Source organism: Lycorma delicatula, chromosome 3 (genome assembly GCF_047948215.1).
Source record: "Lycorma delicatula isolate Av1 chromosome 3, ASM4794821v1, whole genome shotgun sequence".
Classification (NCBI taxonomy): domain Eukaryota; kingdom Metazoa; phylum Arthropoda; class Insecta; order Hemiptera; family Fulgoridae; genus Lycorma; species Lycorma delicatula.
In genome coordinates this window covers 84,604,223-84,617,140 of record NC_134457.1, presented here as the reverse complement: position 1 = coordinate 84,617,140, position 12,918 = coordinate 84,604,223, and the positions used below count along the sequence as shown (strand labels likewise).

The window sequence follows — 12,918 nt, the reverse complement described above, 5'->3', positions numbered from 1 at the left end:
AATCGTATTACAATGCAATTTTTTTATTAAACAGTTGATATTTCACGGTTTATTCTGCTCAGTGTTAATTTTTTTTATATATTTTACTGATACAAATCATATCTCTTAAAGAAAGTGATTTTATTAGCAAATAAAAAAAAAGTACTGAACTAAAAAATGCTAAATAAAAAAGACGCTGCAAATACGTTAACAAATCTATGCTTTATTGCTCACCTAGTAATGGAGTTACCTGAGTGGAAAAAAGCTTCACGACTAAACCACAGCGAAATTTTAGTAAAAATGTTGAAAAAAGAAAAAAAACCATTCTAGGCAGTGAAAACCATTTTTTCACATCCAAACTTACACATTACAAAAATAAAATGTGCTGCGCGAAAAAGTACACTAATACAAAATAAAAATATGAAACGCAAACAAACGAATTAATTCGTGTCCAAAAATAAATATAATTTTTTAAAAGTAAAAATAATATACGTAATAATGCTGCTAAAAAACACGTTGAGTATTAAAATGCTATTTTTAAAATTAATAAATTCAAATAAAAATTTGATATATCTTGTATAAGCTTTTATGTCCTTTAAACAATAAATTTAATTGTAAAAACATATTATTTATAAGAAACGTACTTGTGAAAATGTTTTCTTAACATTTGATCAGATAAATTTAACGTAGCCAAAAGACCAGAAAGATCGATAAGCATTAACTATAAAACCGGGTAATAAAAATGTTAAAAAAAACCATAATAGAATTTTCTATTTATTAAAGTGTAATAAAGAATAGAACTACAAAATGTTGAATGTCGACAGGTTTTACGTCATGGGGGATAAAAACCAGTCCACTGAAAACAATGCCATAACGTAAGGCTTATCAGACCGAGCGTCCACATTTTATGGGTTATCCGAGAGTGATACAATCCCGCGGTTTGGCTGGCCGGTTTATGACGGCTACCGATAAGCTCTGGACATCGGGCGGCACCAACGGCTCCTAACTTCTTTATTGTATTCTTTCTCTTTCTATTCTATTTTCAAACAAAGGAAAATTATTTAACTTTTCGTATTTGTCATACTTAAATTTTATCCTTGATTTCCGGATTAAAGATATTATTAATAACTTCATATATATATATATATATATACATAGAAATAAACATTTATTCCTCAGGATATTCGTTTATTCGATTAATATTTGGTGTTTTTCTTTCGTAATTAACTGTTTTATGATATTTTAAGAAGAGCAAAAATAACAAACAAGGTTAAGTGAAAATAAATTATTTTTTCATTTATCAAGTTGTTCACATAAGTCTTCTAAATAAAAAGAATAAAGAAAGATGAAATTTTTTCACGACTAAAATTAAATTAAACAATAAATTACTTCAATAATTAATTACTAAATTATAAATTGGAATATACAATTTCCCGTAATTTAATATAATTAATTTAATTGTAAATCTGACTTATTTATGGGCATTCAAAATTCAAAATAAGTAAATAAATACGCGTTATAATCATATCAGCATATGATTACGTAAATTATCTCAATTATATTTGGTATGTATAAGGATTTCTATTTCACGAAAACAAAAATAATTTCTTGGGCATTTGGTTGAAAGAATGATTAAAAACCATGGAAAGATTGATTAATCATCACAAAAAATAAAGTAATTCACGAACAATGTAACAAACCTTCAGGAGAATGTTCTAATGATAAAAATAAAAAAGAAACATTATATAAACATAGGTTCAGAAATGATACACTAGTGTGTCACTGAAGAAAGATTTCGCCCTGATTTCTGTGCTTTTGATAAAATTAAGCCGACTGTAATTGTTCGAACCCAAATTAATGGGTAAACTTAGAGATTTTATATGAAATTTGATCTAAAAAATTAAAAAAATATGTTCAAGAACTGTATTTTTAGTAGTTCTCGAGAAATTTGGAATAAAAGACAAAAGACTGGGATAAAAAAACACGTAAAGCTTTTAAATAGAACTTGTAGAGAATTGTATTCTAAGTAAAATGGTATGAAAAAATCCAAAAAAACCAAATACAAATGTAAAGATTTCAATGTTTATTAAAAACAAAATATTAAAATCTTCCAGATTATAAGTAGATATTAGTAAATGAAACAAAATGTTTAATATTACAAAACAAAAGGGTTAAATATTTTATAAAGTAATTAATTAAAATTTAAGAAGAAGAAAAATCAAATAAAACAACTTGGGTTGTCAACTTAGCGATATCTTTCATCAGTCAACACTTGATAACAAAACGTTTCCGAATTTATGTTTATATGAACTTTATTTTCACCAATAGAGCATGTCTTAAAAATTTATTAGATTCTTCATGAATCACTCTCCGAGTATATATTTTTTTATTTTCCGGCTTTTCCTAGTAGGGGAACAGATCGAATGCTCTGGTTACCAACCCCTTGCTGTTACAGACGACTACTTAGGTGGAAAATTAAGTGGAAAAATTATTATACAAGTATGAAAATAAAAAATTATGTAAAAAAAAAATTATTTTAATTTGAGTAAAATTTTGAGATACTAACCCGCTTGGCCACTGCAATCAAAATTTTAAATCACATCAATCACTCATATTCAGAAGACACAATAACAACAAATTTCATAAAAATTAATTTATCCGATTTTAAGACATCAACCTATATCATAAATGACGAAAAATAATTGGCTTAATTTTTAACCTTATCCCTGAATGAAATCGATTAAATTCACAATAAAATTGCCGTATTAATGTAATTAAATCATTTCGTTAGTACAAGAATATGACTTGGAGTCCAGACATGACACAAAAAGGATTTTTTATCTCTACCCCTTTATGGGGACTTGAATAAGACTTAACATCTGTATAAAGTATCTTAGCTACGCAAGGGATATTAAATTGTGTGAAAAAATTTGCCGCTTCTTTGAATAAAATTCTGAGATACGGGCAATAAGTTCCGTGTTTCGCTGACACCTTAAACGACTGAATTATACTTATACAGTGACAATACCACGTTAAAAGAAATCATCAAACCAAATTTAATTGAAAACGATCTATCAGTTCGGAGATATGAAGCAAAACACAAACCAATATAGATAAGTACACATATCTTTCTGGAACTTTTCAATGCTAATTTTATTTAAAGTGTGAAACATTATGATCTGCAAAACCCTGACAAACAAACTTTGACGCGATTTTTATACATTTCTATGATTTGCAGCTATTCGCTCTATATTTTGCATTGTGGCACTCGAGTATTTTCACTAGACAAAATAACGTCGCCGAGTAGATGTAGCTTTAAAAAATTCAGTAATTTATTAAATCATTTAATTTAAAAAATGGCAAGAAAAGTTTTATAACACTTTATTATGAGCCAAATTATTACCTGTGTTAAACAAATTTAGTTCTTTTGTCTAGTTCTGTAAACAAGGATATTGCTAATTTTTAAGAACTACTGACGGTTACTTTTGTGAAATACATAATAATTTTAAATTTAAACGCGTTGTGATGTTAAAAGTTACAACAGTAAGACGATTCACTCATATACTCTCACTTCTAAAGAGCTCCAAAATACAAATATTCTTAATGCAGAAATTCCCGCATTATTACTTAGTAATTTTTTAATAACGATTACAACTTTTTATACTATTAAAGCGATATAGTAGTATAGCTTGATGTTTTTAAGAAAAAAATAAATTTTATACTCTCTTTTTTTCTGTTAAGCCTCCGAAACCACCGTAAGGTATTACTTCAAAGGATGAATGAGGATGATATGCATGAAAGTAAATGAAGCGTAGTCTTTTACAGTCGACCATTCCTGATATGTATGGTTAATTGAAACCCAAGCATCACCAATGAACACCGGTATCCACGATCTAGTATTCAAATCCATATAAAATTCTTAACTAGGATTTGGACCTTAGATCAGCTGATTTGCGATGGCGAGTTCACCAATATACTTGTTTAACCCGGTGGGTTAAACAACTATAATGGGTTATATTACAGCAATAAAATGTTACTGTTCTTATAAAGAGAACAATGCAACGCGATTAGCATTTACAAATATGAAGAGAAGTAGTTTTATTTATAGTTGACAAACGTTTGTCATGACATCGATATCATTGAGTTACCAGTCGAAATGAAGCGAATGAACGAGAGACGTACTATTTTAACCGATGGTTTGCGATGGATCAGCTACCATTATTTTGACCGATACAGCACGCGGCTCGTTCGAGGTATTCAGCTCATCGGAAGTCTCTCATCACTACTAGCAGTGCCGTGAAGGATAGATCCAAACGATATCGTGGGAAGATAAAAACTGTGGAAAGAAAGCAAATCACTCATCCGATTCGCTACACCAAATAGAATTCAGTGATTTTTACTACCTGCTAATTGTTTTAGGAACCGGTCAATGTTCGGGAGTTTATAAACTCCACGGCTTTTTTCGGCTAGTTAAGGCTGATTTCCCGTTGTTATAGTCGTCGACCATGTCGGCGGCCGACTTATCGATCTTTTAAAGCTTACCGATATCTTAGGCGTCTTTTTCATTCTCCAGTGATCTGATTAAACAGAATCTCATTTTCTAATGTACAATTTTTAATTAAATTTATAGAATAAAATTATAAAAATATAATATAACACCTGAGCATTGTTAAAAATATAATTGTTTAAGGATGATCTGAAAATTTCCTCTTTATTGATATCTTTTGCAAAGCATAAATTAGAATAATAATTAAGTAATCTGAAAACTCTCTTGAGTTCTATTGGACGTTGTAGATTCACATATTCAAATGTGTAGCCTTGTCTGGAAGATTGAATTTTATTAACTTTTGTTATCAGTGGGTATGAATTTATAATTATAAAGTAACTGATCAAAGAACAAATTTATTTTAATAACCGTTAATTAATTTTCTTTTAAAATACCTGGTAGAAATGTAGATCAAATTTCTTAAGTCGTTTAACAGTAAAAAAAGGGAATACATAAGGGTTTCGTCGTTGTAAAAACCTCTTGTAATTATTTACTATCAGTACTTTAAACTGAGGAAACTGGATCCTTAGAAAATAAAAGACAGCTGTATCAAATGTGCGCTTTCTTTTAAAATATTTTAAATATAAATTTTGTTTATGTATTCTTATTGTAGTACATAAATACTAGAGTTTTAATTAATTTTATTTTTATAACTTTTTTATAAAGGGAAAATACATTACTATTCTATTATAGAATATTTTTAATATATAATGAGATGTCTGATCTATTCTGAAATAAAAAAAGATAATTATAATTATAATAAAATTTTTCGCAACTACTTACACGCTACTTATACAATTTATTACAAAAAGACAAGAATTACGTTTTTAGCAAGTTTTAAGGATATTATTTTTTTAAATTTTGATCAAGGTTATAAGGAGAATATAAGTGAAAAACAGTATCCGGGGAATACAGAGTAATTTGGCTACTGTAACCTGTATTAAACATAAAAAATTAATGACAGAACTTATAAAAATATTAAAAATTACAAAGTGCTACAAAGTAATATCGACAATTCTATTCATAATATAATAAATAATTTTACAAATTTTATTAAGCGAAGAATTTTATAAAAAAATATTTATTGCTGCTCAGCTGGAACAGTTTTAACTACCCTTGCATCAACACAGATATTTTAATTTTCATGTATAGAAAAAAAAACAACGGCTTCCGGTCAACAAAACGAACTTGGCGTATGAAGACGCTTTGGATTGGTATGTTTTAGAGTTGTTTGCTATAATTCTATTTGTTTATTATGTTTACAGTCAGAGAACTGCCGTAGTACTTACCTTTCTACGGCGTAAAATGAACTTTTTATTTTTCATTTTAATGATAAAGAGTTTTAATACAAATTTAATATTTGTACATATAATTGTAACCAAACATACTTTCTTAATTCGCAATTAATTAAAACATTTAATTTTATATATTACTTATTTAATTAGGTTTATTAATTTTACTTTTTATTTCTATTTTTACGATTCTCGAAATATTTAATTGTACGTTAATTCATAATGTAGTAAGAAATAATGTTGTTGAATTCAACGTATTTATACTTGGGTATCAATAGGTAATTTTATACTTAAGGTAATTATTACAACAAAATAACTTCTAAATAGATTTCTTTAACCAGTGAAATTTATAAAAGTTTGGATAATTTAACTCTAATAAGAAAAAAAATATATATATATATATAATTAAGTATAAACACCTCAAACGACATTCTTTTCAGATGTTTGAAAAAAAATTACTTTTTAAATACAATTTAAAAACCTACCTTCATTCTTTTGATAAAGTTAAAAAACTACTTCAGTCCTAATAAGCTTGATAACTTTATTAAAAAAAACTTCAGAAGTTGAGGTTTCTTTAAAAATTGTTCTTCTTACTTATTATTTTTATTTCCTTGTACTAAGTAAAGAAGTATTGTGATTGCGAAAAATTTCGGTTTCCAGATTTCAATGGAAATATCCATTTTGACCATTTCTGAATCCATTTTGACTGGTTTTGGCGTGTCTGTACGTACGAATGCATCTCGCATAACTCAAAACCGATTAGCCGTAGGATGTTGAAACTTTTGATTTAGGACTGTTGTGACATATAGTTGTGCACCTCCTCTTTTGATTGCAATCGACTGAAGCAAAAATGTTCAAAAAAGCCAAAAAATCCAAAAAAAATCTGGATTTTTAACTTTTTTCTTACTGCAGTAAAGTCCCTCATTGAGAGCGTTTCAACAATAAGTGGTAAGAGTTATAGCCAAATGAAATTTTAATTAATGAAATATTTGAATCTTATGGGAAGGCACATCGGTTCGAATCAGACTTCACCTCGTTTTTTTAAATTTAAATAATTATATTGAATTATTAATAAATTATTAACCTCTTATTGTAAAAAAACTTTTACGATGAATTCAATAACAAAAAAAAGAAAAGAAAAACTGTGCAAATGTAATTTAATAGGCGTACAAGGAAGTCATGAGTTGTCCACATCAGATTTTTTTAATTATATTACTTCCAAAGATATTTCCAGAGACAAGGAAAGGAAAATCCACGACTAAATTTTTGATTAAGTCCAGCCTTGTTGGAGATATTTTAATATTTTCCAGTTCTACATAAAGATATTTTCAAAAAAATTATAATGAATAATTCAAAAACGAAAACTACAACAAAAGAAATTCTTGATTAAACATTATACCGTTCTTGAAATACAAATATTTTATTATTTCTTGATTCAGGAGAACTGGCAATCAAAAAACAAAAGAAGGAGGGATTCTTTTTATCGTACTCTCATTTACGGAGGGATAATCTTTTAATGATAATTTTCTTAATTTCTTAAATCTACAATTTTTCGGAAAATAAAAGATATACTATTTCTATAGCTGTTTTTTACGTAGAAGCTTGATATAATTTACTTTTATTTAATTTTTCAGTCGATACAGAAATAAAAGATGTATCCTGCATTTCAATTTTTTATCAGAGGTTTATTTAAAAATTTATTGCATACCCAGGTGATGCATGATCTCCCTCTTACTCCATTTTCCATACGAGGGATACATCGAAATAGAAAAAAAAATTAATATATCTTTATTTTGTCGAAGGATAAAAGTTTTTCACGAAATTTATCTAATATTGAAGCTTATTCATTGTAATTCTGTTCATCAAGTTTTGTTTTACAGTTATTTATTATTATGATCAGTTCGTTGGACGTATTTTGAAATTTATTGGTTAACTTGTATTAATATTTATCAGCTATATATAAGTTGAATAACAAATAATGATAAATAATTAAACAGATTATAATAAATAATTCTCTTAACGTCTGTTAGTTTTGAAGTGTAGACTACTTTTCTGTAGTAAGTAATAAAGTAAGGAGATCTGTACTAAACAGGGATCAGTTTTCATTATGTTTTTACTAAAATAAAATCACATGGAAGAATGGTAAAAAAAGAAAAATGGTTTTTGTCTAAAAGGGAAATGAGATTACCGATATATGTTTGAAAAACCCTTTATAGCCTAAGTTTGAATCAGTGCCAATATAGAGATAATCTGCAAGTTTAATTAAAATCGAATTTACCATTCAGCAGTGCTATCTTAACCGATAAACAGTCTTTAATTTTTAAAGATACGGAAATTCAAGTATAAAAATAAATTTCTACAATTCAAGAACGGCTTGTGTAAACGAGAAAAGAGAAAATTATTTCAAACAAACTGAACTACTCGTTTTTGGATATAAATTATAGATAATTTGGTTTCTTATAATAATTTTAAGATGAACGAAAGTGGTTTGTGGTTTATTTAAATATAATTTGTAAATTATTTTTACTTATAATTAAAAATTATTTGTAAATAAAAAAATGAAAGAATAACTTTTATGATTCTTTTTTTTTATAATTTATAATCTTGTTGCAGGGATAGCGGAATGTTTGCGCGGTTTGAAAATATCTGTACCTGAAGCAGTGATTCGTGGAAATCCAGTATTTCTGTCGTGCGATTATGATTTAGAAAACGGTGAAGCATTATATTCTATCAAATGGTACAGAGAAGATCACGAATTTTATCGATATGTTCCGAAGGAATCCCCTCCAACAAGAGTATTTTCTTTACCTGGAGTTCTTGTCGACGTAAGTAATTCTTATTTTATTAAAACTTTCATATACTTTAAATCTGAACCCGTATCAAAATTTATTACATCTATTCCATATTCTTTACTATAATATATTTATAAAATGGATCTTTTATTATTTTGATCTATTTTCACTGATAGTCACCAATCCGATCGGTATAAAACACACAAGCATTCATATACTCACTTATATCAAAATAATAAATTTCAGTTGTAAGCTAATATAATTCAGTTTATTTGGTAAATTTTAGTTTTGAAAGACATCTAATATTTTAGTAACAAATTTTTTCATTACTTCGCATGATTCATTTTTTAGATAGGTTAAAACTATTCTCATATAGATTAAATAAACCTTTTCCTCGTTATTAATTAAATATAAAAAAGTCACCATTAAAATTTATTATATTACTCATAAAAATGTTTATTATTTCAACTCTAACATATAAGAAATATAATGTTAAATTAATTAAATATAATTTAACTAATTTAACATTTTAGTTACAATTTTTGTGTTTTCGAAGATTCTAATGTTTAAATTTTAGTAAAGATAACTTACTTTTATACGGATTTGAATACTAAGCCATGGGGTTGTTTACTGTTCACAAGATGAAAAAATTGCTACGTACACATTAGGAATAGCAAAAATCATTTAAAACAAAATTTTATCTGAGAAAAATATGAAAAAGTGAAGTAACAGGAATTATTAAAACAATAAAAAGTGAATAAAAAAGTGGTTTTGTCAAAATATTTCTTATTTATTCTAATTATTTACACATATTTGTCGGGATTAGATTGTTGTATAAAGGATGAAAAGAGAATCAATCATATAGTCTCGAGTAGCATCTGATGTAGAAGGAAAAAAATAATTTTTTATACTAAGTGGAATAATGGTGGATAGCATTAATTTAATTTGGTAAAATTCATTTAATAAAAACGAACCCTTGATTTCATGTAATATTAGAAAAAATAGACGAGAAATGCAGTTGGGAGTATTATAAAAAAATAAAAATCTGTAGGGTCTTATAGTCCCTCTTCAACAATTAAGTTTTTTAAGTTAAAAAAAATAAAGTATAATTTCGTCAAACCACTCACTCCAGACCTCAATTAAAAGATTAATTGTTATGCTATCTTAGCAAAGTCAAAATACTGCGGCTATTTAAAATCACTGAACAAGCCAAACCTTTAATAAACAAATAAAGGACATGTTTTTGATAAACAAGCGAAATTATTTTTTGCCTAATTCAGATTTAAAATTTTTAAATATACTAATTTAATCATAATTAAAAATAAAACAATTATTTTAATTCCAGTAAAAAAATAAATTAATAAAAAAATAATAATTAATCTACAACGAACTTTAAATGATAAGACAATCAAAAAAAAAAAAAAAAAAAAAAAAAAAATTGAAAATTAATTATAAAGAAAAGAGTTTTAAAACACATCTATGAGAATAACATCTGGTAATCCTATGATAAACATAGGAAAAAGAAGAAGGTAGTAAACAAAGAAAAGAAGAAAAGTGGAGAACATATAGAAGATAAAAAGAAGGAGAAAAAGGAGAAAATAAGTAAGAAACAAATGTATAGACAGAGAAAGATATTGGAAAGAGGAATTGTGAAGAAAATAAGAAGATGAGGAAAAGGGGATAAATAGGAGTAAAGCAAATCAGAGATAAAGGAAAAAGAAACAAGGAGTAGGATTAGAAGAAGGTTAATAAGAAGAGGCAAATAGAGAAGTAAAAGAAAAAGGACCACAGAAAAGGAACAAGGATTTTTCTTTAGAGAGAATGAAACTAAACAGTGAAAAAAAGAAGAGGTAAAGTGAGGAGAAGAACGTATTAAATTTGTGAGATAAAGAGGAAAAAAACTGAGGTTGAGAAAAAGAATGAAAAGAAAATTGTTAGAAGTTATGGAAAAAATGGATCAATTTTTAAGAAAAAAGAGAAGATAAAGAAACTTGAAGATTCTAAAGAATAAGAATAATAAGAAACGACAGAAGAATAAGAAACAACAGAGCCTGTAGCGTAAGAGTAAAGTATAACAAAAGATAGAATAAAGATGATGAAAAAAGAAGAATAGAAATAAGTCAAGAGTATGAATTAAGCTTATAGCTTGTAAGTGTTTATTATAATGGATTTCTATAGCTTTCCTAGGTTTATTTATACCTACCGTAAATCGTAATCCATTTCGTAGTGAGAGACTGAGTACAGTCTATAAATTATTCTTGGATACATAGTGTAGTAATGAAGTAAATCTTACACAAAAAAAAACAGCTGTCAGTAATAAACTTTGCGGTGGTTTTTTTCTTCTACAAATAAAAAACATTTGTAAGAGAATAACATAAAATACAATATCTGTATAAAATCGATTAAAACTAAACGTTATGAATCACAAATGTTGAATTGCTGTCGGTAAAATTTTGTAATGTAATATAAATTTTATATTTAAAATTATAGCTCACATATACGAGTAAATAGACAAGATAAGTATCATATTTTGTATGTAATTTTACCCATATAACGGTTTGATAATTTTTTGGTAAAAATGTTGAGGGGAAAAAAGGATTTGGTTAATTCTCGTATAATAAAACTAATGCTTAGTTCATTGGTAACCATTAATACATGTTATATTTATACCTCCCTCAATGAATCATGAGAACTTGCCGAAGGTGAGAGAGCTTGAGTGCTCAGTTATACAGAGTAGCCGGACCGAAGGTGCAACCATATCGGACAGGTATCTGTTGAGAACCCTGAAAGAGGGCAGCAGCTCTTTCAGTAGTTGTTAATGGCGTAGGTCAGGACGACTTAAACGGCCATATCAACATCTCTCAGTCTTCTGAGTAATGCGCAGCTGAAAAGCAATAGAAAACTACAGCTGATTTTTCCCAAGAAAATGTAGCTCTGCATTATCATATAGCAATGATGGAGGCGCCTTCCTTGGTAAAATATTCCGGAGGTAAACTAGTCCCCCGTTCGGATCTCCGGGTGGCGACTACTAAGGAAGGGGTCACCAGAAAATTAAAAAATAACATTCTACGAGTCAGAGCGTGGAATGTTAGAAGTCTAAAAGAGGTTTGTAGGTTAGAAAATTTAAAGGGAAATGGATAGTATAAATGTAGATGTAGAAGGAATTAGCAATGTTCGGTGGGAAGAGGAAAACGAATTTTGGTCAGGTAGAATAATTAACTCAGATTCAAATAATGGGCAGGCAGGAGTAGGTTTCGTAATGAACAAGAAGATAGGGAAGAGAGTAGAATATTTCAAAATGCATAGCGATATAATCATTGTAATAAGGATAAAATCAAAACCTAAACCGACAACGATTGTTAACACCTATATATTTACAAGCGCCCATGATGACGATGAGGTAGAATGTGTATATGAAGAAATTGACGAAGTAATTAAACACATAAAAGACGATGAAAATTTAATAATAGTTGTAAATTGGAATGCAAGCATTCGAAAAGGCAAAGAAGGAAATATAGTGGGTGAATACGGGCTGGTCAAAAGGAATGAAAGAGGGGACCGACTTATAGAGTTTTGCACGAAGTACAATTTAGTAATTGCCAACACCCAGTTTAAAAATAATAATAGAAGAATATACATATGGAAAAATCCAGGCGATACTGCAAGATATATGATATCAGATAGATTATATCATGGTTAAGCAAAGATTTAGAAATCATCTGTCGACTGCAAAACCTACCCTGGAGCAGATATTGATAGCGACCATAATTTAGTGATAATGAAAATGTAGATTGGGGTTTAAAAACCTGAAGAAAAAGTGTCAGATAAATCGGTGGAATTTAAAGATGCTTGATGAAGAAGAGGTAAAAAAGAATTTTGAGGAGGATATAGCAAGAGGTCTGAGTAAAAAAGATAAAGCAGAAATTGTAGAAGAATGGGAGAATGTTAAAAAGGAAATTCTTAAATCAGCAGAAGCGAACTTAGGCGGAACAAAGAGAATTGGTAGAAAACCTTGGATTTCAGACGATATATTGCAGCTGATGGATGAACGTAGAAAATATAGGAATGCTAGTGATGAAGAAAGTAAAAGGAACTATCGACAATTAAGAAATGCTATGAACAGGAAGTGCAAACTAGCGAAAGAAGAGTGGATTAAAGAAAAGTGTTCAGAAGTGGAAAGAGAAATGAACATTGGTAAAATAGACGGAGCATACAGGAAAGTTAAGGAAAATGTTGGGGTACATAGATTAAAATCTAATAATGTGTTAAACAAAGATGGTACACCAATATATAATACTAAAGGTAAAGT

At 28.0% G+C, this 12,918-nt stretch overlaps 1 protein-coding gene across 1 annotated transcript in view; it reads left to right on the top strand.

Annotated features, from left to right (window-relative positions):
* The window catches only part of LOC142320924 (synaptogenesis protein syg-2-like), a 900,325-nt gene that overhangs the window by 351,417 nt on the left and 535,990 nt on the right, over positions 1–12,918 (top strand). Inside the window, exon 2 of the mRNA XM_075358908.1 lies at positions 8,431–8,642. Coding sequence (XP_075215023.1) covers positions 8,431–8,642 — 212 coding nt within the window. The remainder of the gene's footprint in view (positions 1–8,430; positions 8,643–12,918) is intronic.